The 13,905-nt window shown below is 47.4% G+C and overlaps 1 protein-coding gene across 2 annotated transcripts in view; it reads right to left on the bottom strand.

Moving 5' to 3' along the window:
* Nucleotides 1-13,905, bottom strand: part of zbbx (zinc finger, B-box domain containing) — a 124,902-nt gene that overhangs the window by 6,722 nt on the left and 104,275 nt on the right. For both annotated transcript variants that reach the window (XM_071360045.1, XM_071360046.1), the window contains exon 18: nt 8,322-8,546. In XM_071360045.1, the coding sequence (XP_071216146.1) occupies nt 8,322-8,546 (225 nt within the window). The remainder of the gene's footprint in view (nt 1-8,321; nt 8,547-13,905) is intronic.

The raw sequence follows: 13,905 nt of genomic DNA, 5'->3' as shown, positions 1-13,905 counted from the left end.
CTAGTATCACTATCCTCCAGGCTGGTTAGTTAGAGTGTGAGTGTGAGTGTGTGTGTGTGTGTGTGTGTGTGTGTGTGTGTGTGTGTGTGTGTGTGTGCGTGCGTGCGCTGCGTGCGTGCGTGCGTGCGTGCGTGCGTGCGTGTGCGTGTGTGTGTGTGTGTGTGCTCAGGTGAACATGGACTGACAGGTAAACTGAGTCAGTAACTGCCTCGGATGCAGTTGTGTTCAGATCTCAGTGTTGTTGTGGAGGTTTCTGTCACCATGATGAAACATCTCATCCTACATCCAGGACTCCTTGGTATCAGACGGATGAAGCTACTGACCTCTCTGTCTCCCAGCTACTGTCTCCCAGCTACTGACCTCTCTGTCTCCCAGCTACTGACCTCTCCGTCTCCCAGCTACTGACCTCTCTGTCTCCCAGCTACTGACCTCTCTGTCTCCCAGCTACTGACCTCTCTGTCTCCCAGCTACTGACCTCTCTGTCTCCCAGCTACTGACCACTCTGTCTCCCAGCTACTGACCTCTCTGTCTCCCAGCTACTGACCTCTCTGTCTCCCAGCTACTGACCTCTCTGTTTCCCAGCTACTGACCTCTCCGTCTCCCAGCTACTGACCTCTCTGTCTCCCAGCTACTGACCTCTCTGTCTCCCAGCTACTGACCTCTCTGTCTCCCAGCTACTGACCACTCTGTCTCCCAGCTACTGACCTCTCTGTCTCCCAGCTACTGACCTCTCTGTCTCCCAGCTACTGACCTCTCTGTCTCCCAGCTACTGACCTCTCTGTCCCAGCTACTGACCTCTCTGTCTCCCAGCTACTGACCTCTCTGTCCCAGCTACTGACCTCTCTGTCTACCAGCTACTGACCTCTCTGTCCCAGCTACTGACCTCTCTGTCTACCAGCTACTGACCTCTCTGTCTACCAGCTACTGACCTCTCCGTCTCCCAGCTACTGACCTCTCCGTCTCCCAGCTACTGACCTCTCCGTCTCCCAGCTACTGACCTCTCCGTCTCCCAGCTACTGACCTCTCCGTCTCCCAGCTACTGACCTCTCTGTCTCCCAGCTACTGACCTATCCGTCTCCCAGCTACTGACCTCTCCGTCTCCCAGCTACTGACCTCTCTGTCTCCCAGCTACTGACCACTCCGTCTCCCAGCTACTGACCTCTCTGTCTACCAGCTACTGACCTATCCGTCTCCCAGCTACTGACCTCTCTGTCTCCCAGCTACTGACCACTCTGTCTCCCAGCTACTGACCACTCTGTCTCCCAGCTACTGACCACTCTGTCTCCCAGCTACTGACCTCTCTGTCTCCCAGCTACTGACCTCTCTGTCTCCCAGCTACTGACCTCTCCGTCTCCCAGCTACTGACCTCTCTGTCTCCCAGCTACTGACCACTCTGTCTCCCAGCTACTGACCTCTCTGTCTCCCAGCTACTGACCTCTCTGTCTCCCAGCTACTGACCTCTCTGTCTCCCAGCTACTGACCTCTCTGTCCCAGCTACTGACCTCTCTGTCCCAGCTACTGACCTCTCTGTCTACCAGCTACTGACCTCTCTGTCCCAGCTACTGACCTCTCTGTCTACCAGCTACTGACCTCTCTGTCTACCAGCTACTGACCTCTCCGTCTCCCAGCTACTGACCTCTCCGTCTCCCAGCTACTGACCTCTCCGTCTCCCAGCTACTGACCTCTCCGTCTCCCAGCTACTGACCTCTCCGTCTCCCAGCTACTGACCTCTCTGTCTCCCAGCTACTGACCTATCCGTCTCCCAGCTACTGACCTCTCCGTCTCCCAGCTACTGACCTCTCTGTCTCCCAGCTACTGACCACTCCGTCTCCCAGCTACTGACCTCTCTGTCTACCAGCTACTGACCTATCCGTCTCCCAGCTACTGACCTCTCTGTCTACCAGCTACTGACCTCTCTGTCCCAGCTACTGACCTCTCTGTCTACCAGCTACTGACCTCTCTGTCCCAGCTACTGACCTCTCTGTCTCCCAGCTACTGACCTCTCTGTCTCCCAGCTACTGACCTCTCTGTCTCCCAGCTACTGACCTCTCTGTCCCAGCTACTGACCTCTCTGTCTACCAGCTACTGACCTCTCTGTCCCAGCTACTGACCTCTCTGTCTACCAGCTACTGACCTCTCTGTCCCAGCTACTGACCTCTCTGTCTACCAGCTACTGACCTCTCTGTCCCAGCTACTGACCTCTCTGTCTCCCAGCTACTGACCTCTCTGTCTCCCAGCTACTGACCTCTCTGTCTCCCAGCTACTGACCTCTCTGTCCCAGCTACTGACCTCTCTGTCTCCCAGCTACTGACCTCTCTGTCTCCCAGCTACTGACCACTCTGTCTCCCAGCTACTGACCTCTCTGTCTCCCAGCTACTGACCTCTCTGTCCAGGCTACTGACCTCTCTGTCTCCCAGCTACTGACCACTCTGTCTCCCAGCTACTGACCTCTCTGTCTCCCAGCTACTGACCTCTCCGTCTCCCAGCTACTGACCACTCTGTCTCCCAGCTACTGACCACTCTGTCTCCCAGCTACTGACCTCTCTGTTTCCCAGCTACTGACCTCTCTGTCTCCCAGGTACTGACCTCTCCGTCTCCCAGCTACTGACCACTCTGTCTCCCAGCTACTGACCACTCCGTCTCCCAGCTACTGACCTCTCTGTCTCCCAGCTACTGACCACTCTGTCTCCCAGCTACTGACCACTCTGTCTCCCAGCTACTGACCACTCTGTCTCCCAGCTACTGACCACTCTGTCTCCCAGCTACTGACCACTCTGTCTCCCAGCTACTGACCTCTCTGTCTCCCAGCTACTGACCTCTCTGTCTCCCAGCTACTGACCACTCTGTCTCCCAGCTACTGACCACTCTGTCTCCCAGCTACTGACCTCTCTGTCTCCCAGGTACTGACCTCTCTGTCTCCCAGGTACTGACCTCTCCGTCTCCCAGCTACTGACCACTCTGTCTCCCAGCTACTGACCACTCCGTCTCCCAGCTACTGACCTCTCTGTCTCCCAGCTACTGACCACTCTGTCTCCCAGCTACTGACCTCTCTGTCTCCCAGCTACTGACATCTCTGTCTCCCAGCTACTGACCTCTCTGTCTCCCAGCTACTGACCTCTCTGTCTCCCAGCTACTGACCACTCTGTCTCCCAGCTACTGACCACTCTGTCTCCCAGCTACTGACCTCTCTGTCTCCCAGGTACTGACCTCTCTGTCTCCCAGCTACTGACCACACTGTCTCCCAGCTACTGACCTCTCTGTCTCCCAGCTACTGACCTCTCTGTCTCCCAGCTACTGACCACTCTGTCTCCCAGCTACTGACCACTCCGTCTCCCAGCTACTGACCTCTCTGTCTCCCAGCTACTGACCTCTCTGTCTCCCAGCTACTGACCACTCTGTCTCCCAGCTACTGACCTCTCTGTCTCCCAGCTACTGACCACTCTGTATCCCAGCTACTGACCTCTCTGTCTCCCAGCTACTGACCTCTCTGTCTCCCAGCTACTGACCTCTCTGTCTCCCAGCTACTGACCTCTCTGTCTCCCAGCTACTGACCACTCTGTCTCCCAGCTATATCTCATTCCATGTACAAGACTGCTGCTGTTGGCGAGGACATTCTCACCTTTACTGTTAAGGCTGCAAGCTCTATAAACCAAATATCATGTTGCACTCTGGTACCCTGCAAACCAGGACCCATTTACATGAGTCAAATGGAGTCCATTAACCATGTTGTGAATGTTGTTTATAGAAGGATTTGTACACTGCAAGACATGAGCGCCTTGTTGAGCTGATAGCCAGCGAGGTGAGAGATGGAGTCTCACCTACAGCACACATGCAGAAACATTCTTGCGTAAGAGGAAGCTGGTTTGATGTCGATGACGATGTGTTTTCCTGTGTGCCAAATACGCCAGATATTGCTGCCGTGGGGGAGGTGCTCATTTTGGAAGTGGGCATCTCATTGGACTGCTACGTGGAGCAGATCTTTGCTGTGAAGCTGCTTCAGCACCAGCGCCTCGTGGCATGCTGGGACATCCTCGGGTGGAGCTGTAAGCTGGTGGAGCTGATATTTGGCAGTCGCGGCCACGTACACAGGCTTGGGTGACCTCCAGCCTGACAAAAACTAGGGCAAAGCAATTGGCTAGGTACTGTTCTGTTTCAGCTGTTGTGGGTAGCCTAGCTGTTTGGAGAAGGAGGTACTGTTCTGTTTCAGCTGTCGTGGGCAGTCTAGCTGTTTGGAGGAGGAGGTACTGTTCTGTCTCAGCTGTTGTGGGTAGTCTAGCTGTTTGGAGAAGGAGGTACTGCTCTGTTTCAGCTGTTGTGGGCAGCCTAGCTGTTTGGAGAAGGAGGTACTGTTCTGGTTCAGCTGTTGTGGGTAGCCTAGCTGTTTGGAGAAGGAGGTACTGCTCTGTTTCAGCTGTCGTGGGCAGCCTAGCTGTTTGGAGAAGGAGGTACTGTTCTGTTTCAGCTGTTGTGGGCAGCCTAGCTGTTTGGAGAACGAGGTGCTGCTCTGTTTCAGCTGTCGTGGGCAGTCTAGCTGTTTGGAGGAGGTACAGTTCTGTTTCAGCTGTTGTGGGTAGCCTAGCTGTTTGGAGAAGGAGGTACTGTTCTGTTTCAGCTGTTGTGGGCAGCCTAGCTGTTTGGAGAAGGAGGTACTGTTCTGTTTCAGCTGTTGTGGGCAGCCTAGCTGTTTGGAGAAGGAGGTACTGTTCTGTTTCAGCTGTTGTGGGCAGCCTAGCTGTTTGGAGAAGGAGGTACTGTTCTGTTTCAGCTGTTGTGGGCAGCCTAGCTGTTTGGAGAAGGAGGTACTGTTCTGTTACAGCTGTTGTGGGTAGCCTAGCTGTTTGGAGAAGGAGGTACTGTTCTGTTTCAGCTGTTGTGGGCAGCTTAGCTGTTTGGAGAAGGAGGTACTGTTCTGTTTCAGCTGTTGTGGGCAGTCTAGCTGTTTGGAGAAGGAGGTACTGTTCTGTTTCAGCTGTTGTGGGCAGTCTAGCTGTTTGGAGAAGGAGGTACTGTTCTGTTTCAGCTGTTGTGGGCAGTCTAGCTGTTTGGAGAAGGAGGTACTGTTCTGTTTCAGCTGTTGTGGGCAGTCTAGCTGTTTGGAGAAGGAGGTACTGTTCTGTTTAAGCTGTCGTGGGCAGCCTAGCTGTTTGGAGAAGGAGGTACTGTTCTGTTTCAGCTGTTGTGGGCAGTCTAGCTGTTTGGAGAAGGAGGTACTGTTCTGTTTAAGCTGTTGTGGGCAGTCTAGCTGTTTGGAGAAGGAGGTACTGTTCTGTTTCAGCTGTTGTGGGCAGTCTAGCTGTTTGGAGAAGGAGGTACTGTTCTGTTTAAGCTGTTGTGGGCAGTCTAGCTGTTTGGAGAAGGAGGTACTGTTCTGTTTCAGCTGTTGTGGGCAGCCTAGCTGTTTGGAGAAGGAGGTACTGTTCTGTTTCAGCTGTTGTGGGCAGCCTAGCTGTTTGGAGAAGGAGGTACTGTTCTGTTTCAGCTGTTGTGGGCAGCCTAGCTGTTTGGAGAAGGAGGTACTGTTCTGTTTCAGCTGTTGTGGGCAGTCTAGCTGTTTGGAGAAGGAGGTACTGTTCTGTTTCAGCTGTTGTGGGCAGCCTAGCTGTTTGGAGAAGGAGGTACTGTTCTGTTTAAGCTGTTGTGGGCAGTCTAGCTGTTTGGAGAAGGAGGTACTGTTCTGTTTAAGCTGTTGTGGGCAGTCTAGCTGTTTGGAGAAGGAGGTACTGTTCTGTTTCAGCTGTTGTGGGCAGTCTAGCTGTTTGGAGAAGGAGGTACTGTTCTGTTTCAGCTGTTGTGGGCAGCCTAGCTGTTTGGAGAAGGAGGTACTGTTCTGTTTCAGCTGTTGTGGGCAGTCTAGCTGTTTGGAGAAGGAGGTACTGTTCTGTTTCAGCTGTTGTGGGCAGTCTAGCTGTTTGGAGAAGGAGGTACTGTTCTGTTTCAGCTGTTGTGGGCAGTCTAGCTGTTTGGAGAAGGAGGTACTGTTCTGTTTCAGCTGTTGTGGGCAGCCTAGCTGTTTGGAGAAGGAGGTACTGTTCTGTTTCAGCTGTTGTGGGCAGCCTAGCTGTTTGGAGAAGGAGGTACTGTTCTGGTTCAGCTGTTGTGGGCAGCCTAGCTGTTTGGAGAAGGAGGTACTGTTCTGGTTCAGCTGTCGTGGGCAGCCTAGCTGTTTGGAGAAGGAGGTACTGTTCTGTTTCAGCTGTTGTGGGCAGTCTAGCTGTTTGGAGAAGGAGGTACTGTTCTGTTTCAGCTGTTGTGGGCAGCCTAGCTGTTTGGAGAAGGAGGTACTGTTCTGTTTCAGCTGTTGTGGGCAGTCTAGCTGTTTGGAGAAGGAGGTACTGTTCTGTTTAAGCTGTTGTGGGCAGTCTAGCTGTTTGGAGAAGGAGGTACTGTTCTGTTTAAGCTGTCGTGGGCAGCCTAGCTGTTTGGAGAAGGAGGTACTGTTCTGTTTCAGCTGTTGTGGGCAGTCTAGCTGTTTGGAGAAGGAGGTACTGTTCTGTTTCAGCTGTTGTGGGCAGTCTAGCTGTTTGGAGGAGGTACAGTTCTGTTTCAGCTGTTGTGGGCAGCCTAGCTATTTGGAGAAGGAGGTACTGTTCTGTTTCAGCTGTCGTGGGCAGTCTAGCTGTTTGGAGGAGGTACAGTTCTGTTTCAGCTGTTGTGGGCAGCCTAGCTGTTTGGAGAAGGAGGTACTGTTCTGTTTCAGCTGTTGTGGGTAGCCTAGCTGTTTGGAGAAGGAGGTACTGTTCTGTTTCAGCTGTTGTGGGCAGCCTAGCTGTTTGGAGAAGGAGGTACTGTTCTGTTTCAGCTGTTGTGGGCAGCCTAGCTGTTTGGAGAAGGAGGTACTGTTCTGTTTCAGCTGTTGTGGGCAGCCTAGCTGTTTGGAGAAGGAGGTACTGTTCTGTTTCAGCTGTTGTGGGTAGTCTAGCTGTTTGGAGAAGGAGGTACTGTTCTGTTTCAGCTGTCGTGGGTAGCCTAGCTGTTTGGAGAAGGAGGTACTGTTCTGTTTCAGCTGTTGTGGGTAGTCTAGCTGTTTGGAGAAGGAGGTACTGCTCTGTTTCAGCTGTTGTTGGCAGCCTAGCTAATTGGAGAAGGAGGTACTGCTCTGTTTTAGCTGTTGTGGGCAGCCTAGCTGTTTGGAGAAGGAGGTACTGTTCTGTTTTAGCTGTTGTGGGCAGCCTAGCTGTTTGGAGAAGGAGGTACTGTTCTGTTTCAGCTGTTGTGGGCAGCCTAGCTGTTTGGAGAAGGAGGTACTGTTCTGTTTCAGCTGTTGTGGGTAGTCTAGCTGTTTGGAGAAGGAGGTACTGTTCTGTTTCAGCTGTCGTGGGTAGCCTAGCTGTTTGGAGAAGGAGGTACTGTTCTGTTTCAGCTGTTGTGGGTAGTCTAGCTGTTTGGAGAAGGAGGTACTGCTCTGTTTCAGCTGTTGTTGGCAGCCTAGCTAATTGGAGAAGGAGGTACTGCTCTGTTTTAGCTGTTGTGGGCAGCCTAGCTGTTTGGAGAAGGAGGTACTGTTCTGTTTCAGCTGTCGTGGGCAGCCTAGCTGTTTGGAGAAGGTACTGTTCTGTTTCAGCTGTTGTGGGTAGCCTAGCTGTTTGGAGAAGGTACTGTTCTGTCTCAGCTGTCGTAGGCAGTCTAGCTGTTGGAGAAGGAGGTACTGCTCTGTTTCAGCTGTTGTTGGCAGCCTAGCTAATTGGAGAAGGAGGTACTGCTCTGTTTTAGCTGTTGTGGGTAGTCTAGCTGTTTGGAGAAGGAGGTACTGTTCTGTTTCAGCTGTCGTGGGCAGCCTAGCTGTTTGGAGAAGGAGGTACTGCTCTGTTTCAGCTGTTGTTGGCAGCCTAGCTAATTGGAGAAGGAGGTACTGCTCTGTTTCAGCTGTTGTTGGCAGCCTAGCTAATTGGAGAAGGAGGTACTGCTCTGTTTCAGCTGTTGTGGGCAGCCTAGCTAATTGGAGAAGGAGGTACTGTTCTGGTTCAGCTGTTGTGGGTAGCCTAGCTGTTTGGAGAAGGAGGTGCTGTTCTGTTTCAGCTGTCGTGGGCAGCCTAGCTGTTTGGAGAAGGAGGTACTGTTCTGGTTCAGCTGTTGTGGGCAGCCTAGCTGTTTGGAGAAGGAGGTACTGTTCTGGTTCAGCTGTTGTGGGTAGCCTAGCTGTTTGGAGAAGGAGGTGCTTCCTGTTCCCTTCAGTTCCATGCATACAGGGACCTTTGAAATGTTTGGATCCTTTTTTTTTGTAAATTCGATTGTTGGATTCAAATAAAATAATGTGTGTGTGTGTGTGTGTGTGTGTGTGTGTGTGTGTGTGTGTGTGTGTGTGTGTGTGTGTGTGTGTGTACCTGTAGCCATCAATCGGAACTCCTCCACCAGGCTGCTGAGAGCCTGTGTTTCTACGTCCTGCTCCAGGTCAGGGTCCTCACAGCCGGTCTGGTCCACTAGACAGATGTCCAGGATCTCCTTAGCCGCACGAGACAGAGGACGGGACACGGGATGGGACATGGTGCCAGAGACAGGGCGAGAAACAGCACTGGTAGGACGGGAGGACAGCCTTGGAGTAGATCTACCTGAAAGACCAGTAAAACATGAGACAGACAGACAGACAGACAGACAGACAGACAGACAGACAGACAGACAGACAGACAGACAGACAGACAGACAGACAGACAGACAGACAGACAGTGTGATTAGCACAACACCAAATAACCAGGAAGTAGTAGAGAACGTAGGTAGAGGTGGGAGGGAGGAAAATAAAGGAGAAGAGGGATGGAGAGATATAGAGAGAGAGAGATAATGAGAGGATGCAGGAGAAAGCAAGTGAGACAGAATGAGAGAGGGAGAGAAAGAGGATATAAGTCTATATAATCACTGGTATTTTATCTCTACTGCAGTGTCTATATAATCACTGGTATTTTATCTCTCTCTACTGCAGTGTCTATATAATCACTGGTATTTTATCTCTCTACTGCAGTGTCTATATAATCACTGGAATTTTATCTCTCTACTGCAGTGTCTATATAATCACTGGTATTTTATCTCTCTCTACTGCAGTGTCTATATAATCACTGGTGTTTTATCTCTCTCTACTGCAGTGTCTATATAATCACTGGTATTTTATCTCTCTACTGCAGTTTCTATATAATCAGTGGTATTTTATCTCTCTCTACTGCAGTGTCTATATAATCACTGGTATTGTATCTCTCTCTACTGCAGTGTCTATATAATCACTGGTATTTTATCTCTCTCTACTGCAGTGTCTATATAATCACTGGTGTTTTATCTCTCTCTACTGCAGTGTCTATATAATCACTGGTGTTTTATCTCTCTCTACTGTAGTGTCTATATAATCACTGGTGTTTTATCTCTCTCTACTGCAGTGTCTATATAATCACTGGTGTTTTATCTCTCTCTACTGCAGTGTCTATATAATCACTGTTTGTTTATCTCTCTCTACTGCAGTGTCCATATAATCACTGGTGTTTTAGCTCCCTCTACTGCAGTGTCTACATAATGACTGGTATGTTATCTCTTTCTACTGCAGTGTCTATATAATCACTGGTATTTAATCTCTCTACTGCAGTGTCTATATAATCACTGATATTTTATCTCTCTCTACTGCAGTGTCTATATAATCACTGGTGTTTTATCTCTCTCTACTGCAGTGTCTATATAATCACTGGTATTTTATCTCTCTCTACTGCAGTGTCTATATAATCAGTGGTATTTTATCTCTCTCTACTGCAGTGTCTATATAATCAGTGGTATTTTATCTCTCTCTACTGCAGTGTCTATATAATCACTGGTATTTTATCTCGCTCTACTGCAGTGTCTATATAATCACTGGAATTTTATCTCTCTCTACTGCAGTGTCTATATAATCACTGTTATTTTATCTCTCTACTGCAGTGTCTATATAATAACTAGTATTTTATCTCTCTACTGCAGTGTCTATATAATCACTGGTATTTTATCTCTCTCTACTGCAGTGTCTATATAATCACTGGTATTTTATCTCTCTACTGCAGTGTCTATATAATAACTAGTATTTTATCTCTCTCTACTGCAGTGTCTATATAATCAGTGGTATTTTATCTCTCTCTACTGCAGTGTCTATATAATCACTGGTATTTCATCTCTCTACTGCAGTGTCTATATAATAACTAGTATTTTATCTCTCTCTACTGCAGTGTCTATATAATCACTGGTGTTTTATCTCTCTCTACTGCAGTGTCTATATAATCACTGGTGTTTTATCTCTCTCTACTGTAGTGTCTATATAATCACTGGTGTTTTCTCTCTCTACTGCAGTGTCTATATAATCACTGGTGTTTTATCTCTCTCTACTGCAGTGTCTATATAATCACTGGTATTTTATCTCTCTCTACTGCAGTGTCTATATAATCAGTGGTATTTTATCTCTCTCTACTGCAGTGTCTATATAATCAGTGGTATTTTATCTCTCTCTACTGCAGTGTCTATATAATCACTGGTATTTTATCTCGCTCTACTGCAGTGTCTATATAATCACTGGTATTTTATCTCTCTACTACAGTGTCTATATAATAACTAGTATTTTATCTCTCTCTACTGCAGTATCTATATAATAACTAGTATTTTATCTCTCTCTACTGCAGTGTCTATATAATCAGTGGTATTTTATCTCTCTCTACTGCAGTGTCTATATAATCACTGTTATTTTATCTCTCTACTGCAGTGTCTATATAATAACTAGTATTTTATCTCTCTACTGCAGTGTCTATATAATCACTGGTATTTTATCTCTCTCTACTGCAGTGTCTATATAATCACTGGTATTTTATCTCTCTACTGCAGTGTCTATATAATAACTAGTATTTTATCTCTCTCTACTGCAGTGTCTATATAATCAGTGGTATTTTATCTCTCTCTACTGCAGTGTCTATATAATCACTGGTATTTCATCTCTCTACTGCAGTGTCTATATAATAACTAGTATTTTATCTCTCTCTACTGCAGTGTCTATATAATCACTGGTGTTTTATCTCTCTCTACTGCAGTGTCTATATAATCACTGGTGTTTTATCTCTCTCTACTGTAGTGTCTATATAATCACTGGTGTTTTATCTCTCTCTACTGCAGTGTCTATATAATCACTGGTGTTTTATCTCTCTCTACTGCAGTGTCTATATAATCACTGGTTGTTTATCTCTCTCTACTGCAGTGTCTATATAATCAGAGGTATTTTATCTCTCTACTGCAGGGAGTCACATCACATTGAATCAGAATGAACATCCACCTGCCCATCGTAAGTTACAGCCCCGGTGTGTGTGTGTGTGTGTGTGTGTGTGTGTGTGTGTGTGTGTGTGTGTGTGTGTGTGTGTGTGTGTGTGTGTGTGTGTGTGTGTGTGTGTGTGTGTGTGTGTGTGTGTGTGTGTGTCACTTTTCTGCACGCTGCTGTGTGCTGCTTCTCCAGTCTCAGCTGCAGTGTTAAAAGTATTTTACTCCAAATTCACTCCCTCCTTCTCTCTCTATCATCTGTCAGTAGGAGTTTCACACTCACCGCATCACACCACATGCCTTACTGCAGCAGATACAGAACACAGAGGCACACAGACGTACTATGAGATAAACAAAAACAGGACACAGAGATACAGGGACAGAGTAAAGCCATCCTGGGTCATACAATTGTTGTCGTGATGTGTGTTTTGTCCTATTTATATATTTTTTAATCCCAGCCCCCGTCCCCGCAGGAGGCCTTTTGGTAGGTCGTCATTGTAAATAAGAATTTGTTCTTAACTGACTTGCCAAGTTAAATAAATGTTAAATAAAAATAAATGAAATAAAAAATACCGGGTCATCCTGGGTCATACTGGATATGATAAACAGAGTAGAGCCGTCCTGGGTCATGCTGGGCCATACTGGGTCATACTGGATATGATAAACAGAGTAGAGCCATACTGGGTCATCCTGGGTCATACTGGGTATGATAAACAGAGTAGAGCCGTCCTGGGTCATACTGGGTCATACTGGGTATGATAAACAGAGTAGAGCCATCCTGGGTCATACTGGGTCATCCTGGGTCATCCTGGGTCATACTGGGCCATACTGGGTCATACTGGATATGATAAACAGAGTAGAGCCATACTGGGTCATACTGGGTCATCCTGGGTCATACTGGGTCATCCTGGGTCATACTGGGCCATACTGGGTCATACTGGGTCATCCTGGGTCATACTGGGCCATACTGGATATGATAAACAGAGTAAAGCCATACTGGGCCATACTGGGTCATACTGGGTCATCCTGGGTCATCCTGGGTCATACTGGGTCATACTGGATATGATAAACAGAGTAGAGCCATACTGGGCCATACTGGGCCATACTGGGTCATACTGGGTCATCCTGGGTCATACTGGGTCATCCTGGGTCATACTGGATATGATAAACAGAGTAGAGCCATTTATATAGTTTATTTATTGAACCTTTAATTAACTAGGCAAGTCAGTTAAGAAGAAATTATTATTCACAATGATGGCCTGGGATAAAAAAAACTATAAATAAATACAATATAAATAAGACAAAACACACATCACAACAAGAGAGACAACACAACACTACATAAAGAGAGACCTAAGACAACAGCATAGCATGGCAACACAGCATGGTAGCAACATAACAACAACATGGTAGCAACACAACATGGTAGCAGCACAAAACAGGGTACAAACATTGTTGGGCACAGACAACAGCACAAAGGGCAAGAAGGTAGAGACAACAATACATCACACGAAGCAGCCACAACTGTCAGTAAGAGTGTCCATGATTGAGTCCTTGAATGAAGAGATTGAGATAAAACTGTACAGTTTGAGTGTTTGTTGCAGCTCGTTCCAGTCGCTAGCTGCAGCGAACTGAAAAGAGGAGCGACCCAGGGATGTGTGTGCTGTGGGGTCCTTTAACAGAATGTAACTGGCAGAATGGGTGTTGTATGTGGAGGATGACGACTGCAGTAGATATCTCAGATAGGGAGGAGTGAGGCCTAAGAGGGTTTTATAAATAAGCATCAACCAGTGGGTCTTGCGACGGGTATACAGAGATGACCAGTTTACAGAGGAGTATAGAGTGCATTGATGTGGCCTACTGTCAGGGCCGTTAACTTCTCTAGGGTAGGGGGCAGCATTCGGAATTTTGGATGAAAAGCATTCCCAAATTAAACTGCCTGCTTCTCGGGCCCAGAAGATATGATATGCATATAACGGGTAGATTTGGATAGAAAACACTCTAAAGTTTCCAAAACTGTTAAAATAGTGTCTGTGAGTATAACAGAACTGATTTGGTAGGCGAAAACCTGAGAAAAATCCATTCGGGAAGCAGTTTTTTTGGGGTTTTGTAGCTTTCTATTCAATGCCATTACAGTATCCATTGACTTAGGACTCAAATTGCAGTTCCTATGCCTTCCACTAGATGTCAACAGTCTTTAGAAATTGTTTCAGGCTTGTATTCTGAAAAATGAGGAAGTAAGAGCAGTCTGAATGAGTGGACCCTAAAGTGTCACAGAGCTTTTTCATGCGCACGACCGAGAGAGTGCCTTTCTTGTTTACCTTTTATATTGACGACGTTATTGTCCGGTTTAAATATTATCAATTATTTAGGCTAAAATCAACCTGAGGATTGAATATAAACATCGTTTGACATGTTTCTATGAACTCTACGGATACAATTTGGATTTTTTGTCTGCCTGTTTTGACTGCATTTGAGCCTGTGGATTACTGAAGAAAACGCGCAAACAAAATGGAGGTTTTTGGATATAAAGAGACTTTATCGAACAAAAGAAACATTTATTGAGTAAATGAATGTCTGCTGAGTGCAACCATATGAAGATCATCAAAGGTAAGGGATAAATTTTATCTCTATTTCTGACTTGTGTAACTCTTCTACTTGGCTGGTTAC

Source organism: Salvelinus alpinus, chromosome 22, assembly GCF_045679555.1.
Source record: "Salvelinus alpinus chromosome 22, SLU_Salpinus.1, whole genome shotgun sequence".
Classification (NCBI taxonomy): domain Eukaryota; kingdom Metazoa; phylum Chordata; class Actinopteri; order Salmoniformes; family Salmonidae; genus Salvelinus; species Salvelinus alpinus.
The sequence above is the reverse complement of the archived record's forward strand: the minus strand, read 5'-3'. Positions and strand labels throughout refer to the sequence as shown.